The sequence below is a fragment of the Acanthisitta chloris genome, unplaced genomic scaffold (genome assembly GCF_000695815.1).
Source record: "Acanthisitta chloris isolate BGI_N310 unplaced genomic scaffold, ASM69581v1 scaffold2423, whole genome shotgun sequence".
In the NCBI taxonomy this organism is placed as follows: Eukaryota; Metazoa; Chordata; class Aves; order Passeriformes; family Acanthisittidae; genus Acanthisitta; species Acanthisitta chloris.
Window position 1 is genome coordinate 9,544 of NW_008663031.1, and position 25,631 is coordinate 35,174.

Genomic DNA, 25,631 nt, shown 5'->3' on the forward strand with positions numbered 1-25,631 from the left:
TATTTTATCACTTTGAATACTGAAGTTCTTTACTGCTCAAAGAGAAGTAACAAAGAGAAGGTCTCTTTTGACTGCTGTGAAGTGTTCTAAAGGGGCATCTTCCCATTTCCTTTATAAAGAGCATATTGACCTAGATGAGGTGCTTTAATTTCTCCCTGGACCAACTATTTGCAGCATAGAGTTGATGGTTTGAGTATGACAAATGACCTCTGTGTTAGAATGGCTCCTTCACTTCCCTGTGAATTAGGATTTAAAAATGCATTTTCCTCTGGTGGAATGTACCTACTGCTGTAATTATCCATGGCTGAGGATAAGCAGTAGCAACTAAAGAAAACAATAAAGAGTTTTTACCTGCAATAGGAAGCAAATTGTGCATCCTCTACTCTTCTATGAAATCTTAATGAAATACTAGGTCCAGAGAAGCAGTGGATAGATCTGAAACAGCAAAGGTCACTGCATCTCCTTTTATTGCCTGGACTTCATGAATGTAAGAGAAAATGGACAGATTAATTCTTCAGCAGGCAGTACTACTGGAAAATTTTACCACCTGAACTATACCAAATCATACATGGAATGAATATGAAGTTGTTACAATTGCATTGTTTTCCATTTCAGTTGCATGCACGATGATAATTCCCTCCATAGAAAAATAGCTTACAAATAGTACCCTACATATCGAGTACAAAGCAAAATACACTTCTCATTTTGTGAAAACCCTTGTAGAGTGACAATGTAGTGTACAGATGAAGCACTCTGGGATTAAAGCATGAGATGACTGTGTCTTTGTCATTAGAACTATCATGCAGTGCATGAAATTCAGTGGTAGAAAAGGAGGTTGCAAATCTCTCCTAAAATCAGAAAAATGTTGAGAAATTTTTATATGTTTAGTATTTAAAAATTACCAGTATTTAATTGGAATGTACTTTATTCTTAGCAATTGTGAAGGGAAAGAAACTGTAAAATATGCAAAGAATTTTTTTTAAAAATTGTCTTCTTTCCAGCATCAGCATTAAATATCTACATTATTTAGAAAGCTGTTGTTCATATTATTGTAATTACAATCATCATGCTTTGCAGCTCCATGTTAGAATTCCATTACAGATGCATTGTGTAGCACATGATCTAGTTCTCTTTATAGAGTTCTTTCATAAATAGTATGATAATATGTAATCAAGTTGGATTTTTATTCAGAGGTGAATTTATATACTGTGTTTTGCTCTCTCTGTCACAGACAGTTGATGAAAAAAGAAACCAGATTAAAATAAAATAGAAGGGATACTTCATGTTAGTTTGGGTTTGTTGTGCGACTGACTTTACTCATGCCACTGTTCTTAGGAAAAGGAATTTGAAGGCTTCAAAACAGTTCCCAATTTAGGTCCTTAAATTTGAATATGTTTCATAGCAGTTTTGCTACATCAGTAACAAATATTCAGTGAATCAGAAATTTCCTCTAGAATTCTGCTGTAGGAGTGGGGCATTGGCATTGGGGCTTGAAAGGCAAACTGATGCTGATGCTTTTGCTTAGGGCTTAGGAGTTCTGGACTGTGATAGTGAGGCATAACTTCAGGTTAGGTTTAGCATTTGTTTAAATACCAAGAACAGTCTAGAGAAGTGTAGTAGAGAGAAGATACTGTTAAGTTTTGAGTGTACTTTGAAAAGTAACAATCCACAGCCTTCCAAGTGTCTTTGCACACATCATACTGCAAGCAACAGTTCGGAATGATTTTCCTATAGTACCAAATGGGGTATTATATCCATGTCCCAGTGAGACACTGAAACCAGTTAATGGTTTGAGGAAAGGGTATATTTACATACAGAAGCCATTATTTGAAATGTGCTGTAGTTTCTTTGCACACAGGAAATAGCAATGTTAAAATTGAGTTAATCTGACCAAATGTACTTTTTTTAGTCTCAGTTTAGGTGTATTTAGAATTCACTTCTGTAGTTCTGAAGTTCTGACATAGTTTACAAAAATAGTACTAATAAATATATATGTATGTTGTCCTGGATTTATGTATCATATTCACACAGGTGAATGCTGTTATATGGCTCCGTATTTCTCATATGGGACACTGATGGGTTGTCTGGGAAACAGTTTATAAACTGTAGGTAATGCTATTATTTTTATCTTTCAGAAGACTAACCGGGAGGAGCAACTTATTTACAGACTAATGAAGCAGTCTCAGGAGGAGCGGAGGATTGCTACTCAACTCATGCATGTTAGACATGAAAAAGAGGTGTTAAGGCAAAACAGAATTTTCAGGGAGAAACAGTATGAAGAAAGACGTCTGAAAGAGTTCCAGGAAGCTCTTGATAGAGAAGCGGTAAAAGATTGTTTGCTCCCTAAGCTGCTGCAGCACTGTTAGGATACCTTCATGTTACAAAATGGAATTTGTATTGTCTACTGTTAGAGTTTAGGACTTTTCTAAAATATTTAATCTATAAGTTTTATCTTTTATCCTTTTTTATATCTTTTATCTATAAATTGCGGCTAATGTGGGTGATGAGCAGTAAGCACGTAACTGCAACTGCGGAACTAATTGCATTTTGTAGTGTGTTAAAAGTTTAGGGGAATTATGCAGGGAGAAAAACAGCTCATCTAATCTGTCTGGTGGAAGGTGCCCACTGCCACTGCAGGGACTTGAACTAGATGGCCTTTAGAAGTCCCTTCCAAACCAAACTATTCTGTGGTTCTATGATCCTGTAAAAAGGGATAAAGCTGAACAACTTAAAGGATAATTTTGATCTTTTCTTCCAAACTAATTTTAACTTTTTAGGAAAAATCTCCATCTGTTGAGTTTAAAAGGCACAGTCCTGCAGAGTCAACAGGACAAAAGACAAGAACCTAAGATCTTGTTTCAAGAGTCATGTTTTTAATTTCCTTTAGACATAATCTGTTTACATTTTTGACAAATGCTAGAGTAGTTTTGCTCATGAGTGCTAATTTCTACCTTGAAGATTCAAGCTGATTAAAAGAACTCATAATTCCATGGAAAAGTGCCAAGTGCTATGTTCATAGTAGGCCATAGTGTGATGTTAGAAATTTTATTTTTCTCCTGTCAAAAACAATTAGCAACTCCAAATCCTCCAACACAGTTGGACTCCTGTGTAATCAACACTGTAGCTATTGATTGCATCATCTCTTTAAGTCTGCTTGCAGCCCAAAGGAGCGCACAATCACAGGAGCTACTGATAATTTTCTACTATGACCAGAAAACTTTTTCAAAGATTGAACCACATCAGTAATATAAAATTATTTGCAGATCTGAATCTTGTAAGATAAATTACTTGTCACGCATTCTAAATGACTTGTTCCACTGAAACCTGCAATTCTACTGCCCCTAAGCACTGAATGTATTCTTAATCTGTTTATCATGAAAGAAGTAATGTATTTCTCCTTTTTTAGTTATATTTTAGCAGTTAAAAAGCAAACAAACTGGAATTTATAGACTGAATAAACATCTAAAATTTGTTTGCATATTAATCTTGCTGGCTATCCAAGTCTGGTGAGAATTGAGTTGTTTTCATTTCTTGATTTAAATGAGCAAATTAATTTTAATTTCCAGGACTGTGCACCTCAATTTTCATTGCAGTCCTGAATTTACTCTTTTAAAATATTCTAGGCTCTTGCAAAACAAGAAAATGCTGATAATGAAGAACAAATAATCAAAGAAAGAGAATGTTATGAGAAAATTGCTGCTGAAAGAGCTCAGGAACGCTATAAAAAGCATTATTCTATATGCTGGGAAATGATCAGCCAAATCATTGATTTGTCAACCAAAGTAGGAGAATATCGTCAGCTGACAAACAAGTGAGTATGGTAGTTGTTAGGCAAAAATAACAGCCATTAGGTAGCTATTAGGCTGCATTATTCAGACTGGTTTAAGGACTGTAACAAATTATGTAGTTTCACAGGTATCTTGCATGACAGCTCCAATTAGTTTGTGTGGGAAAATGATGACATTAGTTTCATGTAAGGATTCACTGCTGTGTAATACAGGGTGAACTAATGCTACAGCCTTAGCATAATTTGTTGAAAACTCAGCTAACTTGTTTCTTTATGAGACAAAATCCACTAGTGCTACATCTGATGGAGCTACTGTTTTCTTTTCCTATGAACAAATTCTTTAGTTAAAAGTTTAAACCTGAATGGTGCTTGTCTCATTTTAGATTACTCCACTAGCTGAACACTTCTGCAGTGTAATATAAACAGAATTAATTTCCTAAGATTTATGAACCTGCCTGGACTGTCCAAAGAGTAGCAACTGAGCCCAAATTCTTCTGAGCCCTACATGCTGATTCCCTCTTCTGACATGCCCTAATTGCAAGGGTTTCTGAGAAGGTCCTCAAAAGGCACTAATCTCCAAGTGCCTGTGCTGTTAGAAGTGTTTCTTTACTGTTAGAAGTGTACAGCTTTGTTGCTGTAGTCCTCTCATTAGTATTCAGTGATTTGACTATGGGGTAAGACTTGCAGTATTGTAAAGTATGCCAAAATCTTCATTGCTTTTTAGTGTAATTGTATGTTACAATAGTAAGGGTGTAGACATAAGAAATACATATGATTCTGTTTTATGGAAATTACATAAATTTAGGCCCAGGAAGTGCAGGATAAAGTAGTCATCCTGGACACAGCTTAGTGGTGATGTGATGATTTTCTTGTCTGACACAATCAGTGTAAGTTCATGTCACATTTACTTGTACTAAGTGGTGCATGATATGTAACGGTAATTTAAACACTTTCCCAAGGTGTGCATTTCAAGGTTTTGCCTGGATTTACTGCCATTGCAAGTGTGCTTTGTCTCTCCTTGCATGCACTTCATTGTGCAGGACACATACAATTGCTATTCAATTGCTTTTTGACAGCACACGCTGAGTTTACAGCTGTAACACTCAACTATCTATTTCATTACTAAAAAAACAGGAATGTCCAAATTGATGTCATACTAAGAAATAGCAGAAACCTTCATTTTGACTATTTGTTAAATTTAAACTCCTCTTTATACAGTTCGTTTAAGTTATAGAATTCTAGTGTGACATATGTCATATGCCAGCATCCTGTTTACATTAAGCTTGCTACTACATGCAGTTTGTCTGCAGTTTCATATAATCCTAAAATTATTTTAGAATTACTAGATTAATTTTAACTTGTAGGAAAAAAAATCAATCGATTTTTGGCAAGAGGGTGCTTTACCCCACGAAAGGGAAGAATATTTTGGAGCAGGGAAAAATAACTATAGCAAAACTGTTACTACATCTCTGCCAGCCAAATGTTCTGTGATGACACATTTGTGAAGATACTGAAGCCTACTAGTGCCTACAGCTGTCATACAAGTAAACAAACATGAAAAGCTGTAATAATTACAGAAAGCATTATCAACTATAACTAGTTTAGCATATGCATGTTTCATGATTAGAAATCTTGTAAATTTGGGTCCACTATTGTCAAATATCTAACCTATTTAATTTTTTATTTGAAATTCTTTTTTTCCTCTTTTTTTTCCTACAGCCGAGTTCCATTAAAACTGATACTTGATTGGAAGGAATTGTTTTTAAATGGAAAACCAATATATGAGCAAGCCTCAATTCAACCCTTGCCAAACGAACCTAGCCCAGAACAGCTGGTAGAACTGAATAAACAGAGTCTGTTAGATGAAAAATATTATGGTGAATACAAGGTACACCAAACTGACAAGACATAATAGAAGATAATACACCTTGATTTTTCATAATCATAAACATTCTGTGGTGATCTTACATTTTGTTCTTTTGCTAGTTTCTGATTTTAGATTTTGACATGTTTTCATTGCCTGAGGTTATGGCTATATTTGATGTTAGTAGCACTGGAGAACTGGTACAATTTAAAAACCATTATAATTCTATCCTTATGTATAATCTTGATTATATTTCTCTCTTGATTTGTAGGACAAGCATGTTAATTGCAATGCAATGAATTTTCAGCTAATTAGAATTTGAAATTGTAGTTAATGCTACCAGGTTTGAAAATGCAACTAAAAGTAGCCAGTAAAAGCAAGTAAAATGAAATACTGTATAAGTTAAAAAATCTGAAGTCTTAATTTCAGCAATTTTGAGTGAAAACTTTCTAACAAGATTTATTGGTTTGAGTGATCAATTTATTTTAAGATAGTAATGTTTGTGAAAATTATTAAAAATCAGTCATTTTTCTTAATCTTCTATCAGAATGCAAGTAATTTTTCAGAGTAACTTAAAGCTTTTCTTCTATTTTACAATACATTAATGTAATTTCAAAACTGAAAGATGAAGGGTGAATGTTTCCCTGTTAAAATGTATTGTACAATTTTTTCAAAATTACATTAATGATGCTTTTCTTTAGGGAAAAAAATCCCGCTACGTACTTAGACTTTTCTAACAAACTGATAAAGAGAATGTGGCAAAATCATGGCAAATAACATGTCTTTGTCTTGTTGGGAATTTATAACTACATTTTCTATCTGCTTTTATCCGCACCCTGAGCCAATTGGTACATTTTCTTTTGCAATGAGTATAAATGTTTCCTACAAGTTTCTGTGATGAATACCTGACACCTCAATTTACTGTGACTTTGATCTTAGCATAGGTTTTCCTGATATATCTATTTATAAAGTATTTATTCACACCGTATCAACTCATGTAACAAATTTCTTGATTTTTTTTTTTGAGTGAAAAAGGCATATACATGAAATCAACAGTACGGATATACAAAAGAGGCAGGAAATAGTTGGCAGAGAGCACTAATGAGAAATCAAGTTTTTCAGTCATATTGTTGTTTGTATTACAAGCCTTCGTAGTTTTCCCTAGATGTAACATCACTGAAGGTCACAGACATTTATTGGCACATTTAAAGCCTCTTTTTCCCTGCCAGGCTCTTTCAGATGTGCATTCACATAATTAATTTATTCCCAGATGTTACTAGTCTTATGCCTTTCTGAATTATTATTCATCAAAGTCTGGTATTGTATGACATGTACAATTGTTGGCATCAGTTCATACTTATGTCTTCTAAAAACCTAAGTGAACAGCTAATACCTTCAAAATATTTCTACTAGATAAAAGTGTGTTGTCTTTTCAATTACCCAGTAAGTATGTTTTCTGTGATATGTTAGAGAGGAGATATTGTGCAACTAGAAAAGATGTTTTCATTTGTTTTTACTGATTAAAAATACGTTATATTTTCATTTAGAGTGATAATTGCATGACGTTTTTCTATTTAATACAGAAGTTCAAAGTCAACTCCTATCAAATTCTCTTTGAACAAAGTATGCTAACGCAATGCATCTAATGTCCAGAAAATATTGCTTAGTCTACCCAGAATATTAATTCAAAATATTCTGTTGGTAGAATTTTAAAGCTGTTTGCTTCTGTTGATGGTTAAATATTTAGTTTATAGAATGACACAATTGTTTGGGTTTGAAGGGGTGTGAAGGTCACACCTCTTTGCTTAGAAGTTCGCTTAAAGCATGGCAGACTTCTGAGTGAGACAAGGTTGCTCAGCACTTTATCTGGTCAGCTTTCAAGTATCTCAAGGATAGAGTTTCCACATCCTCTCTGTGCAGCCTGTTCCAGCGCTTAACCACTCTCATTGTGAACAATCTGTTGCTTGACTTTTTTCCTGCTTGGAATTTCTCTTGCTGAACCATTTGACTTTGCCTCTCCACCCTGTATTGTGCACCCCAAATGAGATGGTTAGCTAGAATCTAATTGGAAATATAATTAGTCTATGTGTCTTCCAAACAGCTGTTTAGTATCCTGCAACCAAATAAATATTAATACAGGACTAGTATTATCATGCATACTAAAATATCTGTTAGCTTCTCACAGTGTAAACTGCACATCCAGATTTTCCTAGTGCTATAAGATGCAGTACTGATGGAGTATATATTAGAGTGACAAAAGCACAATTCTGTGCTCCATTATTTTGACTACATCCTTCCATTATCTTTCTTCCAATGTGGCTATCAGTGAGAGGATCGTCACTAGCAAAAATCTCATTAAGCTGTATGCTAGTAACTCATACAACAGATGAATTTATATTGATCTCGGAGGAGATGCACTGGAAGTTTCGACTCAGTATTTCCTTCCCTTAAAATTGTTTGAATTGCTTTTGGATGTTTGGTTTGGGGTTTTTTCCTCTCTATTAAATGTGTGTTAGGCAAATACATGTATTTGACATCTTTGTCCAAAAATTTTTCAAGGATTTATGTGTGATACTGGTCAATAATGTTGCCCAGTTTTAGAATGCAGAATATTAGGATATTTGGCTTCTAATCCAGAAATCTGCTACTGGTATTGGTGAAATTGTTTTTCATGTTTATGGAATGAAAATAAATGATGATAGGAATCTCCATTGGGTTTGTGTGGCAACATTTTGGTAGCAGAGGGCTATAGAGGTGGCTTCTCTGAGAATCTGCTGGAAGCTTCCCCCATGTCTGACTGAGCCAATGCCAGCTGGCTCCAGGACAGACTCATCACTGGCCAAAAGCAGCCAGTTTTTGTGCAGAAGTAATTCTGGTCAGAGAAGAAAGGAGTGAGAATAAGTGAAAGAAACAGCTCTGCAGACACCAAAGTCAGTGGAGAATGAGGGGGAAGAGGTGCTCCAGGCACCAGAGCTGAGATTCCCGGCAGACTGTGGTGAGGCAGACAGTCACACTGCAGCCCATGAGGTCCACAGTGGAGTAGATATCTGCCTGCAGCCCGTAGAGGACCCCATGCCAGAGCAGGTGGTTGCCCAAAACAAGGCTGTGACCCTGTGGGAAGTCTATGCTGGAGCTCCTGGCAGGATCTATGGCCTGCGGAGAGAGAAGCCCACAATGGAGCAGGTTTGTCCTGAAGGACTGCACCCTATTGAAGGGACCCATACTGAAACAGTTCATGAAGAACTGTAGCCTATGTGCAGGACTCATGTTGGAGATGTTCATGGAGGACTAGCTACAGTGGGAAGGACTGCATGCTGGAGCAGGGGAAGGACTCATCTCTCTAGGGAGGAAACAGCAGCAAAAACAACATGTGATGTCCCAAACCCCCATTCCTTCTTCCCCTGGGAATGAAGTTCAGCCTTGGAAGGAGGGAGGGACAGGGGAAAGATGTTTTTAGGATTTGTTTTAGTTCTCACTCTCCTGCTCTGATTTTGATTGATCATAAATTCAACTAATTTCCCCAAGTGGCTCCTGTTTTGCCCATGATGGTAACTGATGAGTGATCTCTCCCTGCTCTTATCTTGACTCATGAACCTTTTGTTATATTTTCTCCCCCCTGTCCTGTTGATGAGGGGAGTCATAGAATAGCTTTTGTAGGCACTTGGCATCCAGCCAAAGACAAACCATCACAGAATCTATGAAAATGTTTGTGAGTACTTGTCTCTCAACTAGTTATTAAAGAATATCAATAAATATTTAATAGTTACAACATAATTATAGCTTTTAACAAGCTACAATTCTAAAACATGTTATTATTTAGTACTGTTCAAATTTGACTATTTTATGTATTGTTTGTGTATAAATACATATATCTAGGAATATGAAAGACAAGGCATATTGAGACATGATTTCCTAATTTGTCATTTATACAGAGTATGACAGGCGAATGGAGCCCAACTGAAGAGAACAGTGAAATCAAACCTCCTCTTAATAATAACATATTGAGTCATGTGCTTCATAGACTGATGGGGATTTTCTATTCTCCAACACCCAAACCTTCACCACCTGTATTTCCTCCATTTCCTATCAAAGGATGCATTTTGGGAAAAAATTTTAGTGGAAAAACTACCTGTGCAAAGTTTATTGAAAAAGGTAAGGGTTGTTTGTCTGTTTTTTACCTAAAAGTCTGTGAAATTTTTATTAATTTCCCACGCTTAAAATTGTTTGGGCAAATCCTTGCATTACTGATTCTTGAACCAAATGCCTCTGTATTTCCCAGGGGTTGGTTGCATGTCATTCCTTCATTATCTACCAAAATCTGATTAGAAACACCCAAACTTGAAAGTAGTGTTAATGTAGTATTCTACATTGAGAATTTGAAAATGCTTTTGTTAAATTTGATTGGGGATATTTGTTTTGGAAGAGACTAGCAGGATAGCTGTATGATTGTTGATACACACTGTGCAGTGGTTGCAAAAAAGAAAGGCTGGAAACAACTTACATTAAAAGCCCAAATGAAATAATTAATTTACTTGCCTGTAAGCATTTGTATGTATGCTCAGCTCAATACAGTAATCTGTTTTTTTGTGTAGTTTGCAATATTCAGGTACTGTCACTTGATATTCTGGTTCAGGAGGCCATCCAAGCTTTTCTGAAAAAAGAAATGAAAAGTGAACATGATGTGAATCCACATGAAGCAGAGAGTTCTGGGGAACAAAATGAGGTAAGCATTTTGCTTAGTTTTGATTTTGTCTCCAACAGGTAGATGAGAATGAAATATATATGGAAGAAAGCATGTTTCAATTTTTTACTCAATTTCGAACTTAAGTTTTGACATATAAGACTGCAAGAGTCAGCATGAATTGACTGCCTTGTTTTGTCTGTTATACATAGCTTCCTTTCTAATTAATTTCTTTTCACAATTGACACAAGGTCCAGGAGAACTTATCAAATTCACCATCAGAGCTTTCAGAGGAACAAAGTACCACAGGTAAGTTGTTCTTGAGTCAGACTTTCCTGTAAGTCTCAGGACCTTGGGATATCTCAGTCGTTTGCATGCCTCAGCAGGCCCACATTTTCCCTGGCCTTCCTTTTGCTGTGGAGATACCTGTAAAAACCCTTCTCATTGCTCTTCAGCCTAGACATAAGAAAAGGCTTTTCCCCATGGGGACAGTCAAGTATTGAATCAATTTGCTTGGAGAGGCAATGTAGTTTTTCAAAATCACACTGGGTAAACAACTAAGAAACCTGGTCTGACCTTATAACTTAAGCCACTTTGAGCAGAAGGTTGAACTTGATGACATCCAGAAGTTGCTTCCAATCTGAATCAATCAGTGATTGTAACGATTGCATATACCTTCTGTATTGATTTGTTCAAGGAATAATAATGAGCTATGTACTTTTATTAATGTCTATAGTGATAAATTTTATAGTAATGGAATTATCGAACTTTATTTCAGTACCTGTTTTAGGCAATTGTTCTGTCAGAAAGGATACTTCTGGGCAAGAATTTATACTGGATAACAGTCAGGATGGCCTATCAAAGGTTTGTAATCCAGTTTTATTTTTTACTTTATAAAGGGGCATTAGTTAAAATGATTAATTAGATGGTGATACCTTTTCATCATTGAATTTTAATGGAAGTCTGTTCATCTCTTGTTGAAGTTCTGCATCTTCTTGTTGAATCTCACATTTATGTAAGATAAGGTATTTTCTATGTCATTTCTGAGTTAGAGAAAAGGTTTTTCTGATCTTGCTGCTGCCAGGAAGATAATTCATCCTGTGGCAAGGTTTCTTTTCTTTATGTTAAAAATACTTAATTCTACTGTTATTTCTTTGACTTTATTGCTCATTGGAAAATATTTCGAAGGCTAAGATATAAAATAACCTCTGTAGAATTAATGCATTTATATGCTGCTGTAGCAAACAATCAGTGGATTTATGGTAGTGAAAATCAGAATAAACTTAGAGCCAGGACACTTAATTTTTTTTTATTTCTTGGCCTTCGTATTCTTTGTGTCTCAACCTGGTTTCTTTCTGGCATGTTTATGAGTGTAATGATGGAAATCATTTGGAGATTTCAATTAAACTGAGCTTTTTTTGCCATTAAAACTATTCTTCTTAATAGAAAAAAACGCCTACCCTATTAAATATAAATAGATAACAAAAAACATTAAATATGAATAAATAAATAGTATATCATGTGAAAAGTGGAATCATACTCTTTTTAACAATGACTACTGTGAGCATTCTGAGCATACATTGCACTCTTCCACAGCTATCTGTACGTGCCCAGCTTGGTGCCACATCACAGAAATGGTTGAAGAAAGGAGAGAGTATTCCCGATGAATTACTAATCGACATCCTATTGGAAGCCATTAAGTATGAGATTGTGTAGATTTCTTTCCTTAGGTATTTAGAACTTAATTATCCAGCCTGTAGTCCAGATTCAGCTGTTTCTCTTTATTGAGGTACTTTTTTTTAACACTGGAGTCTTCTGCTTGGAAAATGGAGCTAATTAATAAAGTTAGTTAATGCTCATTTTATGCTAACAGTAGAGCCTAGCCCTAAATTATACAGACATTATTGTGCACTACTGAACGTAAGTGAAAGTATACACATGACTATCTCACAGTCATTAAATTTAACTGATATCTCTATCACATGCTGATATTTTTTGGTTTAGATTTTTTGAAATGCATAATCCAAACTTTCATACTTCAGTTGTTACATTGTTTAGTTCTGTCTGCTCTTGTTTGACAGAAAATTGTCTCAACTACCCTGATGTGCAATTAGCACTAAAGTTCCCACATAAATATAATTTAAGTTATATTACTCCCATTAGTATCTTTTAGATACAAAACAGATTTTCTTATTTTTCACTTTAGTACAAAAGTGAGTTGAGAAAACAGTGAAATTATACCTCTGCTGAGCAGAGTCGCTGTAGAGAGTTATTCTGAAAACTTTATCAAGACAGCAAAAATTGTTTTGTTTCTGATTTTATTTCACTTTTAATTAGACTTGATGTTATTTTTTCTGATCTAAAATCCATTCCTTTACAGTTTAGGTTTTCATAATATCTGTCATATTCTGTGTTCATCAGAGGATCAGTGAATTAAGATAGAAAGACTGCTAGAGCAAGCTCTTCTTTAGGTGTTATTATTGTGCTATCAATTCACTGTATAATTCTGGTTCTTCATTTATTTTTAGCCAAATATCAGCAGAAAAGGGTTGGATTGTGGATGGATTTCCAAAGACAATTAATCAGGCAAAGCTCTTTGAAAAAGCCTATACCGGGATTGATCTAGAAGCAAAAGATACAATTTCTGGAAAGCTCTCACTTGTTACAGATCCCAAAGCCCTTAACAAGACTCCTGTTACCTCACCTGCATTTGATGTTTCTGTATTATTGGATATTTCAGACAGTGAGGCACTGAAACGTGCAGCTAACGTGATGTGTAAGTTTCCATCTACTGTTGACAAAGTTAAATGACAAGTAGGTACTTGTAAGTTGTAGTTACTAATGCAAAATAGAATTACTGCACAATTTCTCTACATCTCTCAGCATCACTTTTATTAATTGTGCCTTGAATACTTCCAAATTATTTCACATACTTCTGTTTTTTTCCAGTCAATGGTGGATCAGAAGTGTGCAAGTGCATGTGTATATGCTTTTTGTATTTGTATTGAACTCTCACTGGAACTGAGATGGTACAGTGACTGATGTTAGATATCACATAAAACAGCAGCTGGAGAAAACAGGAGTTACACAGATGCAGGAATATGCCTCATTATAAATAAGTGCATGGAAATAGTATTTTTCTCCAGAAGACACATTTGGAAAGGGATGAAGGAAATTATAAAAAGAAGGATGTGCCAACATTCCTTCCCTGCGAGTGCCAAAATTCATTCCGTATCGATTATTGCCTTTGTCTTGTTTTAGGTTACTCAGAGAATGAGCAGAAATTGTCAATTTTAGCCAGCCAAGGCAAAGGCATCAAAGGCTTTTTGAAGGCTGTTTCAATCCCAAATAACACATTTTAAATTGCCCTTATATATCTTGGCAAAAGATACGGGGTTTTTTTCAGGAGTATGTCCCATATTATCCATATTTAAGGAGCTCTTCTTCGTTGTTTTCACTGCAGTGGATCAGTGCATATACCTTGAATTAAACCATCATTTACATTTAGCTGTTATGTACAGGCAGGGGTAAGGATGAGACAAAATCTTGAGAGCTTTTGCTAGCAATGTAGTGAAGAAAAATGTACAGACACTTGAAATTCTTGTTAATTTTAAGACCTTGTGTTTCTAAAACACTTTGAACATGTGATAATACACAATATAATCTCAGAAATACAAAGAGAATTTCTTTTGTTAGATGTAATTTGGTGACAGAGTCAAAAAAAAACAATAAAAATTCAGAAATCTTTAAAAATGGCTTATTTTTAAGCAATTAAAGGGTTTTTTTAAGTTAGAGGAGGCTCAGCAGACAATACCTTGTCTTTTGGTGCAGTGGGATAACTGCTTATCATGAAAAGAATCAAGATTCAGATGACACTGGAAAAACACCTTCTAGCTGGTAGAGTAGATAAGTCTGAAATAGTGTGCCCACAGGAATGCTCCATTTCTTCAACTAGAGATTTCTATGACTGCGAAGCATCTATTAGGAAACATTAGTGATATAACTGGTTTAATAGGTTATGCTTTTAAACAGAGGAAGAGGCAAGACAGTGTCTTCACATTCTTTACAGCTTAATTTTATACTTCTGTGATGTTCTCTGACTTTTCCTTTCTTTTATAAAGTTTGGTACCCCATTTTTGAGTGAAGAAATGTAAGATCAAGGAACACTGAAATTTTTCTTAAAATAGTTATCTTACTTTGGTCAAATAATTACCTGAATAATTGCCTTTTTCAATATATGCTCATATATGTTGTTTTCTGCACAGCAGATAAATCGAAGGCATCTCAAACTGTACAGGAGAATAGCAATCAAAATTCAGGTGCTGAAATCCTAGAAGACAAGTTTGACTTAGCCAAAGACCAGGTGATACATAGGTATGGTATGTGAAGTGCAAAAAAGTTGCTTCAGCCAGATGTTTAGGCACATAACTAACCTGAATCTCATTTGTGATCCGTGATGGTACTGACATGCCTAATGTTCAGATTTTACTTAGGAGTTGCTCATATGGAGCCTAAAGGATGTTTTCATTCCTGCACAATATAAATAATTCTAGAAAATAAGAATTCTTGTATTTTGCTTTTCCAGAGTATTCTGCCAAGGGGAAATTATTTTTCAGATATATATTCCCTGAACTATATCTATACATGTATGTGTATGTATGTATCGATGTGTAGACATTTATTTGTGATATGTCACAGATGATGTCATTGCCTTTGGCTGAAATACACTTGATTTGAATCAAAGATTTTCTGAAAAGTTATTTTCTACTTCTACATTTATACAAAACAATTAGTTTTCTAATTGTGATTGAATCGCTAGATGTGTTTCTAAATATTTGCTACTATTAAATACTTCAGACTTGTTTATCATTATCGATTTGTTTGTGACAATAAAAAGTGACAAACATGTAAGACTAGTTACCAGTAAGATCTTGAAGTGTTCGCTGTCTTTAAAAGGAAGGGGTTAACATGGATAGGGTTGTTCTAGCACTAAATTAGCTTGTCTGCTTTTCTTTTGTTTATTAATTTTAGAAAATGTTTGATTTCCCTTTAGTTAGATTTTAATTTCATACATTAATATGTTTTTTGTAGAATTTCAGGCTTTCTTGACACATGGCCAAAATTAGAGAAATGGTTTTCAGTCCATCAAAATACTCTAGTGAAAGTAAATGCAGAGACAGAAGAAAATCTTGTGTGTGAAGCAGTGAAGGAAATTATTACAGAAGAAATTGTAAAAAAGCAGAGTAGAAGTAAGTTTTCCTGTTCTTACTTTCTAGAATTCAGTAACAACAGACTTTGTTCTTCATAATTTGCACTAATAATTACTATGTAAAACTATACAGCAGCAAACATTTTTGCTGCCCCTGAAAGACTTTGGGGGTGTTAGTGACAACTGCACTAGAACCTTGAACCTTTCTGTTGTGTTTTTTACCTTTTCAGAGAATATGGACCAATTTCACCTAAAAGTTAAATTAAAGCATTAAATTCAGTCCTTTCTTCCTGGTTAAAAAAGTTACAGCTAACATCTTCATCCTATGAGATATGGTATATGGTGCTCCATTAGCATAATGGTATAACAAAGTCTAACATGCCATTATCAACATATATTCATTTATCAACAGCAGCATAAAAATATGGATATTTAGGAGTGTTTTTGACATGTATTTCAGTACATCTTTATTCCATTTTTCCTCTTAATCACCCAGAAGGAAAGAATCATTTAAAACTATAAAAAGGGAAAATTGTGAAGTATTCAGGGGAATTAATGCATCAAGTAATCCAGTATTAGTAGACCTCTGAATAACCAGGGTTTTTCTTCATATATATTATGAAAAAGTCTTGATGTGTCTTCTACTACCAGAAAAAAAAAAGGACTAACTTGAAAAGTACTCAAACCAGTGAAAGTCTATCACACTACTCCTGTGCAAGGTTTCTAGTTCATGAAAAAATCTTGGAAATATCACACCTGACAGAAAATTGGATGGAGTACTTTCAAAAGACTACCTGGTTGGAACTGTGTTTTTTATGTGCTTGATATAATTAATAGCTCTGCTGGAATCAATGGCAAAATTCCTACTGATGCAAATGGAGGGGAGATTTTCTAGTTAGAATCCAGCTATTGTGTAGAAGTACTGTAAGGGCTATATACTCCTTATGGAGAAATAATCCCTGTGGTCAATTAAGAATGTTTAATTTCACATTTTTATGTTGATAGCTCCCAAGTTGTCCTTCACTATTAGGTTCATATAAGCAGAACAGAGGTATGAGAATGTATATTAATTATTCCAGGCATCAGTAGCATTCTGGGAGTAACATGGTAAAGGTAAATCCAGAAACTGGTTCTCAAAATATTTAGCAGAAGTGAATGTTTTATGTGACCTATAACTTTGTTCTGTTTATAAACTTATATCAGAAGAATGATAGCAGTTTTACCATTCAAGCACCCAGCAGACAGGGGTTTTCAGAAGCAGATTTGTCACACTTAAATAAAACAGAACACGTCTATTCTTTGAATGCTAAGCTGCTTTCAAGCAAAAAAGACAAGCCTGTTGCAACAGTGGTTTGATGCCAGCCTGTTTATTTTCTTTGAATATTTTCAAATCCACAGCAAAACTGGCCAGAATTCACACACGTTTCTGAGCAGTTAATTAATGTAACTTATAAATCTAGTTGTTGTAGGATCCTTCTCTGGTCACTGAGCAGGAGCTGATGTATTTCCAGAGGTTAGTTGAAATCCTAGGGTTGAGTCGTGCTCTGAACTAGCTAACTACATTCATTACTATTTTGATAAATTGTAGTTTAACAGGTTCTTTCTCCATTAGATGGTCTTTTCTGTCGCTGTCTTTTTTCTCATCCATCGTCTTTCATAATTCTCAGCTTCTCCTCAGAGTAAGGGGTATCTTCCATTTTAGGCTTTATCTCAATTTATCTGTTTCTTCTCCTTGATTCACTCTTTGCCAAGTCTAGCATGAAAGCTGTAGGTGTTTACAGCTGTTATTTAATTAAGCAAGGAGTCCTTGAAATCTTGGTAGTTACAATGAATCTCAGAATTGTATCAACACTATTGGCCTCGGTTTACCTGGTAAAGAATTTGTTTCATGTCTACTAATTCATCATCTTCCCATTTCTCTCATAGTGATGGTTTTAGAAAAGTATCAGCCCTGCAAAATATAAACTGAACTGGAAAGTGATTTTATAACTATGGCATTGCTGATTTCATAAGTATATTTTTTGATGAACAACACCTAAGTAATGAAATAGTTCTGTTATTTTGAACTTGTCAGAGTAGTAGTTATCTGATTTTTTATTGATACTTAAAATACATTTGAAGGTACTAATTGTACATTCATGTTAATGGTCCACTCAAGAAATAGCAGCAGAAGAAGAGTTTTTACCAGTTACAGATCAAGATGTGCTTCCTCCCTGTCCTGTGACACCACCACCACCTGAGCCAGGATCGGATGAATGGATTTATGTGGACGAACCACTTCCAGAGGTACATTAATTCATGATTAAAAGTCTTAAATACTGAAGTATATATATTTCTTAGTATTTTATGCTTGTTCTACCTAAACCTTTTGTGTAACTGCATGTTGTTTTCTTCAATGTTTTTCAATGAAAGATGTGTTAGGACTGTGTGATAAATATCTAAATATACAAATAACAGCTGCTACTAAAGTATATAAAATAAGGAAACATACTTTAAAACTTTAGTCTTCTTTTTTTCTGAATTCCTCACGATGGTGATGAAGAACACAGATGCCACAATAACAATACTTTTTACTATTATGAAATACTAACATAGACTTACTAGACCAGTTTTGTGTCTCTGACAAGGATCAGTTGTGCATCTGATATGAAGAGTAAGATTGGGGAGAGTGTGCACTAATCTTTCTCCTAGGATACTTACTTCCGAACATGTTTTCCCCAGAGATATCTTCCTAGATTTCAATGATCTGAAATGTAGGGGTTTCCTGAAATAGCTCTATATCTGCATCTTGTGTTTAGTAGCTCTAAATGGACTTTTCTACCATGATTATGTCTAGTTGCTTTTTTGAAGCAACTTACTTTTTTGTTCTTTATGACATAGCCTGTATAATTATGTTCATTCTGAAAAAATATTTCTGTCTCTTTGCCTTAAACTGTGTTCTTTGCTTGGATCATTTGATGGCCTTAATTCATGTGTTGTGAGATACAATTAATAGTAATTCTATAATCACCTTCCGAAGACATTTAAAGTTTGACAGGCATCTCTGAGATGTTCATTTTGTTCCAGATTGCTTTTCTTTTCCAGTCGAGTTATAAACTCTACCAGTTCGCCTATAAATGTTATTTACATTTCAACACAGTCCCTCAAATGTCACTTTTGCAACACTACACAGTCAGCATAGATTTTTACCAGCTTGAACAGTTATGAATGCCCGAATTTTGATACTTAAGTACTCACTCAGTATCATCACTTAGTTTATGAGCATATCCAAAACCACAGATACTGGAATATTCTGCTGGAACTTCCCATTCCTTTTGGAATTTCCAAAGAAATGTACAGGCTAAATCTATATGTTGGTAAAGTGTCTATAATCAGTTGTAAATCAAAAGAAGCACATCTTCCATGTATTTGCTAATTATACAGTGAAATGAATTACTAAGCAAGATATGAATTAATTTTGATGTTTTAAAAAAATTCACAGGAGATACCTGGTTTTCTAGTACCTTACTGGGAAATGGTAGAAAATGCATACATGAATGGCATCAAAACTGTACTTAGATGTCTAAGGGATGAACAGTACACTATGGTTCACTACATAGCAGACATTAGGTGAGTAGAAATAGGAGCTTATTACAATGATATTAGTATTTTGAATTTTTCCTGTGTCATTCTATATGTCTTTTAACACCAAAATTTCTTTTACCATAATTTACAGAAAAAAATTCCAAGATTATCTGAAACGTCCAGACCTTAAGCAGGAGTTTGTATCTCAGTGGCAAACAGATTTTAATTCAATTGCTGATGACCTGCGAGATGACAAGGAAACAAAAGCAGAACTACACCAAAGAGTTACTGTAAGTAAATGGCAAAAGTTACGATATACTCTAAACTAGTGTTTCATTGTATACAATCTTGATGTAGCACAAATGATATTATTATTTACTTTTCCCCCCTATTTATCACTTCTCTTAAACTACTTAATTTCCTCTTGTGCATAAAGTGTTATTGACAATTATTTCTCTGTTGTTTGGCCATCTCTCTCTTATGTCTTGCTTCACTTTTTAGGTTGCACTGTGGGATTCTGGCACACTGTAAAGTCAATATTTTTCTGCTCTCTTTTTCTTTACATAGTGCTGTCATTAGACATAGTCACTGGTTGAAGAGCCCTTAATTAAAAGAATGTTACAGAAAAATGACACAGATACTATCCAAATCGGAAAGATTCTTGAAATCTGACATAAATTTCTCAGAACTTTTCATATAGCACATCCCCTTAATGTATTAGCAAACCTTTCAAGTGCAAAGTTGTTGGTGCATTTGGGAGCTTAGCTGTTCATAGTCTCATATTTGTCTAGCTTAGATAGATCCTCTCTGCCTGAAGAAAGCAAGACAGGCTACACATGGAACTCATATCTTTGTATTCTCTCTAGCACATTTGTAAAGCCACTTTCTGTCATCTGTCTATAAGCACGTGAGTGGACCAGGTTCTGATATTTATAGCAATAAAGAAAAAAGCCCTAAATGGGAAGATAACCTATGCACATGCAAAAAGTAAAATAATGATAAATATAAAATAGTTATTTAAGTTTTCTTTAATAGTTATCTCTCTTACTTGATTCTGTGTTTTAGGACCTAAGAGATCTTCTCTGGGATATCTGTGATAACAGAAGGAAAGAAGCAGAGCAGGAGCATACTGTTATAATGAATGATGGCTGGTTTCCAGATCATAGGGGTATTACAATGAACCATTTCTTTTCACTTATGCAGGTATGGACTATTACATAGTCTGCAATGGAAGAGGATAGTGAATTAGATTTGGAGAACAGTAAACTTGAGAAAAATTTTATATGGTTGGCTCCAAATATGGGAGGGATTGAGAATTAATTAAGCAAATGTTTGTGTACGTTCTGAATATATCTAGAAATTTAAGAGACAAAAAGTGGATGACAGTCCATACATTTAACTTTGGCAGGCAGAAAAGATTAAGAAAACTACCATTGTTGTTGTCTAACTTCCAAAATTTTCTGTCACTATTGTGTAGTGCTACTTTTTGCAGTTTTATCACTCCAGTGAATCATATGAGTTTTCTAACACAAATGATACAGTTGTTTATCCTTCTGTGATCTTAGTGACATGTCCTTTTAATTTTAAAATTACCCAATTCACTGCTGTTGTGTACCCACTTGATGTTAAGGTTGTCCTGTATTTCCTATATCTCAAAATTATTTCAGTTGTAACTTCACCAGTGTGGCTTGAAATTGTACCTGTGGAATGAAAAAAAATCCCAAACAGTGCATACATTTTGTTTAGAACTGGACCTGAATAGACTAATCAGGCTTTTCTGTAAACTAAAGTGACCATTCTGTGAAAGTTTTGGCCATTTTTAAGATGACAGCAAAAACAATGCATTAAACACATGCCTTAAGATGCTGATTTAGCTGAAAAAAACCCCAGGCCTAAGCACTTTAGGGTGGGCTTCCTGCCTTTGGTTATCTGCCTTATTTTTATTTGTTTAATAAACAAGGGAACCACGGTCTAATCTCATGTGAGCATTGTGGTATTTTAAGTAAAGTTGGTGAAATAGTCAGTTGCTATAGTAAGGAAATTGTTAGCATTGTTTTCTAAGAGTCTAAAATAATGGCCTAAACAAAGACTTAAGGCGACTGACTACAGAGAGAGGTTGAAATATCAAATAACTGCTGGCTACCTGAACCACATTCATCCTGTAGTTCGGGTATTTGTAGGACTGAATATTTTAAAAATCCATCTTGAATTGTGTACATAAAGGAGACAAATTTAAGTAATATTACTGAGCTTACTTTTTTTCCTTTGCAATCCTAATTCGAACAGAATTTCATGAACATGCATGATGCAGTCCAGAGGAGATTCGCTATGGATCTAATTTGATCTGTCTTGTGTGAATATGCAGAATAATTTAAAATTACAAGCACATGTATTAACCATATGTAAGCTTTTATTTCACACAGGAAAATTAAAAGGAAATTTTTTTTTATATTATTTATTTTTTTACTTAGTGTATATTTCCCCAAATAAATAAATTTTAACCCTAAAACTGCAGAACTGGAAATACAATAAATATGACTTTATGTAATAACTTTAGTTTTTTAGAAGAAGCCAAAAATAGGCTTCTTTGGTACTGAGCTCTCCATCTGTGGGTTTTTCTGTTGAAAGTTACATGTATTCCCCAGGTGGTTCTGTAACTGTGTAAACATAATGATTTGTATAGATGCCGTTTATCAGATTTCATTCCACCTTGCTGTGTACACGCTGTTGTACTAGAAGATATTTCCTCCTTAACTTATGGATAAGTGCTGGTTTACACCACAAAGGTTTTATCCTTTGTTTTGTGAATGTGGTTTTGTGCATTTTCCCATGAATATTTAGTACTGTTTTGTCAGTTAGAGCCTAACACCATACTGTATCAATAAATCAAAACATGACAGGTGTTAATGTTTCTTGAATCTTACTTGATTTCTTCCAAGATTACTCACACAAAAAAATGTTCAACACATTTAGGTGTGTAAAGGTTGTTGATTTCTTTGGTCAGAAAAACTGTATGGCCTTTAAAATTTTCTCCATCACATAACACTTTTCATTTTATGGTATTAAGGATTTTGTTTCTTTTGAACAAGCATATCCATGTTATTTGTTGGGATTAGTATACTTGCTACTATAGAAATACGTATACATTAAAATATACAGTATTTAAATTTAATGCATCAAACATTATTTATTGTAAATACTTTTTCCTATTTTAACAACAAAGATACCTATTACTCCTTGGAAATAAAACTGTAAATACTATATAGATGCAGTAGAAGTATGCTTTGAGCACAGCATAAACTTCCAAACAAATATGGTTATGTTTCTTGCTCACCCTCAGTTTCCTTGGATTTAGAATTGCTTCTGCTACCATGTATTTAAAAAGATAACAAAAATTTGTTCTGTCCTCTTTTGAATTGCAATCTTTGTGTCCTTTCTTCTTGAGGCTGAAGTGGATCATTTCCAAGACACAAAGAGACTTCTTCGTGACTATTATAGGGCAATGGAAGGAAAAATCCCAGCAGAAGACCGTCAAGATTTTACTAAAATCCCATTGTTAGATATTATTGATACAGAGAAGATGGAAGATCAAAACAAATCAATAAGGTAGAAATTCATTTTTAAATGATGCAAATATCAACAAATACAATGCACTCATAGCTTTGTGGCTATATGTGGAAATATATGTGTGTGTATTTCAAAGGATGGGGAAGTAAGCATTTTTAACTAGGGAATATAGTCAAACAATGAATCTTAGATCATCTTATAGATAAAATCTATCCCTGAGTTTTTGCTTATTTACCTGTATGACTTTGACTAATTTATCTCTGAATTACAAAACATTTTAAAACCTGCCTTAGGAAGAAATCTACTATAGAAGTGTTTCCTACTTTCCTCTAAGTTGCTAATAGTTTCCAGCACAATCCACTCATAGCTAAGTTAAAATATTTTTGTGGAGCATTAGCAGGTTTAAAATTTATGCCAATAAACATAATTAAATGTGTCATATAATGACAAATGTAAATTAAAGCAACCTACAAAGGTGCACAGAGCTGAATGCCACATTAAAAGGTAAGGGATACCATCAAATAATGTCACAATATAAAAGATGCTGTCAATAATGACACCTGCTTTTTAACATACAGTGCATTTAGAAATTGTCTGAGTGGTGAAACTGTGCTTCTAACCCATGCGGAATTCAGTAGCAGCTCACACAGTCATTTGACATAGTTTTAGCCTTCTGTTACCATAGAATCATAGAATCATCGAATTTAAGGGTGGGAATGGACCTTACAGATCATTTAGTCCCAACCCCCCTGCCATAGGCAGAGACACCTCCCACTAGACCAGGCCACTCAAGGCTAAATTATTCCTTAACTTTTATAGTTAAACTGTGCAGTTTTCTTGTCATATACCCACTTCAACACTTTTGCTCACGAGGAAAGTTTCTCTCTTTTCTTTTGCTGTTGTAAATTTTAAAAATAGCATTCTCATTCTTTCTGCATATTCTCCTTTAGAGTTATTAACACATTTTATAAAGAGACATGTGAAGTATTCCTTATATTTTATTTTTGAGGATTCCTCTGGTTCCTTGGAAAATGCCTTCAGCAGAAATAGGTATGACTGAGCCAATAAACAATGGGACTCTGCAGGAGAGTGCTGAGGATAAGAATTCTGAAAATGGAGCGGCCACCTTCAGGAGTGACAAAAATCTTATTATTGATACATGGCAAACAGCAGTAACAGCAGTATCAAATATGGTAAAGAATGTTTCATTTACGTAAACTTTGCTGGATTGTACAGTCAAAACCTCCCATTCAGTAGGCAGCCTAATCATCATCTTTGCACTGTGTATCTCATTTTCATGCCTCTTTCTCCAGTGCTGATATTTCCATTAAATATGCTTATATTTCTATGAGGAAGATGTTGGAATCTATCTAGTATCAGCACCTCCGTATTTATAACTAACCCTTTCATTCCATTACTGAGAGAAATACTTCGAATGTTGCCTCTATAAATCTACTTCTTCTCATCCCTCAATAAAAGTGTGAGAAGATGGACAAGTTTAATCTTGTGATGCAGTGTTTGCTCAAACCTTTTACAACTTCAAAAGCTATGGTTACATTCTTTTTTCTGTGTAGCTAAAAGTGAAACAGGTGAGCTTGTTAAATGTCTGCTTTCTGGGTTTGATTTTTCTTTTTCCTCTGGTCATTTAAAAATAAGTGAACTTCTGCACCTTTACCATGTAGCTGTAGACTTGCTTTGTATACTCTTGATTCTTGCATTTCTCACATTTTCCTTGAGCACAGGTAATGGTTACAAGAATTAAACCCACTGCCTCTGTGTCTTGCATTTTTGAAGTAGAAATTTATTTTGATAATCAAATTTAATCAGTTAAAATAGCTTTTTTGTTTTATTTATGTGTGTGCTTCTCAGCAAGTACTTTCAGTGAGTATAAGCTGTTTAAAACAGTAGTGGCACAGGGTGCATACTATATACTGTACTATGTCTGACTGTCAAGGTAATGGCTGAAATACAGTTTAGAGAAGAGGAGGAAGAAAAGGAACATCAGCAGCGAAAGCGCAAAGAAAAGAAAGCTTCACAGACACGCTCAGGCAAAGCTACTGGGAAAGATGCCAAAGGTGCCAAAAAGCATTCTGCCAAACCAGCTACTAAAAAAAAAGGTATTTAAATGCAGGCTTTGTTTTAGCAGTGCTTGAAATTACTGAAATGTAAATATGTAATACAGAAAAGAGTAAGCCAAGACATTTAAGTTGGATTTAATGTCTCTTTTGAAATGTCAAATGTGACATAACAGTATGAAAAGCTGGTGGTAATGAAGGAGTGCAGAGGCTTTTGAGTGGCAAATGCATTTATTTAGTCATATGTGTTGTCATTTTATGTAGGAGGAAATATTCTAAATGGAATGCAGAGAGGAAATACTAGTTTTTCTCTGTGTGCTGTACTGGAATGGAACAATTACAACTAGTTTATCAAATTAAATAAAATTCCATTAAATTCTGCCTACTTGCCATCAATGTCAAAATATTTGAAAAATGTTTTAATATTATTAATATTTCAAAATATAAATGTTCAGGAAATTTCCTGTCTGACTATACAGGAGCCACTCTAAGCTGGGACCAAGGTCCCTTCGCAAAGAGTGTCTCCAGTGAGCGGTGCCCTGCACACCCCACACACAGTGAGACCAGCTTCCTTACCAGCTCAACCTCAGGTCGAGCATAGCAGAGATTCAGATGTCCACATCCTTAAAATAATTTAATCATGCTGCAACAACAGAATAGCAGCTTGAGCTGGTGCCTTCGAGTAGGGACCCCGAAAAAAGCACTGCCCAGGCTTTCTGTACCGCCACAGTCTAAGCACACAAAAATCTGGGGTCATCATCTCTTGCTGTGACTCTGAGTGTCCTGTCACCTGGCCAGCACCACAGGGCCCCAGGCTCTCTGTTACGCGCAGGGTCAGCCCCACTTCATGGCTTCTGGCCTCAGGCTCCTGCCACCCAGAGCTC

The 25,631-nt window shown here is 34.9% G+C and overlaps 1 protein-coding gene across 1 annotated transcript in view; it reads left to right on the forward strand.

Annotated features, from left to right (window-relative positions):
• Positions 1-25,631, forward strand: part of SPEF2 (sperm flagellar 2) — a gene marked incomplete at its 3' end in the record, with an annotated part of 39,739 nt that overhangs the window by 8,027 nt on the left and 6,081 nt on the right. Inside the window, exons 6-23 of the mRNA XM_009070815.1 lie at positions 2,136-2,324; positions 3,624-3,811; positions 5,507-5,675; positions 9,584-9,803; positions 10,244-10,374; positions 10,584-10,641; positions 11,111-11,196; positions 11,929-12,032; positions 12,861-13,108; positions 14,598-14,706; positions 15,424-15,581; positions 17,688-17,827; positions 19,023-19,150; positions 19,257-19,395; positions 20,171-20,308; positions 22,551-22,711; positions 23,682-23,865; positions 24,627-24,789. Of these exons, the coding sequence (XP_009069063.1) occupies positions 2,136-2,324; positions 3,624-3,811; positions 5,507-5,675; positions 9,584-9,803; positions 10,244-10,374; positions 10,584-10,641; positions 11,111-11,196; positions 11,929-12,032; positions 12,861-13,108; positions 14,598-14,706; positions 15,424-15,581; positions 17,688-17,827; positions 19,023-19,150; positions 19,257-19,395; positions 20,171-20,308; positions 22,551-22,711; positions 23,682-23,865; positions 24,627-24,789 (2,713 nt within the window). The remainder of the gene's footprint in view (positions 1-2,135; positions 2,325-3,623; positions 3,812-5,506; positions 5,676-9,583; positions 9,804-10,243; positions 10,375-10,583; positions 10,642-11,110; positions 11,197-11,928; positions 12,033-12,860; positions 13,109-14,597; positions 14,707-15,423; positions 15,582-17,687; positions 17,828-19,022; positions 19,151-19,256; positions 19,396-20,170; positions 20,309-22,550; positions 22,712-23,681; positions 23,866-24,626; positions 24,790-25,631) is intronic.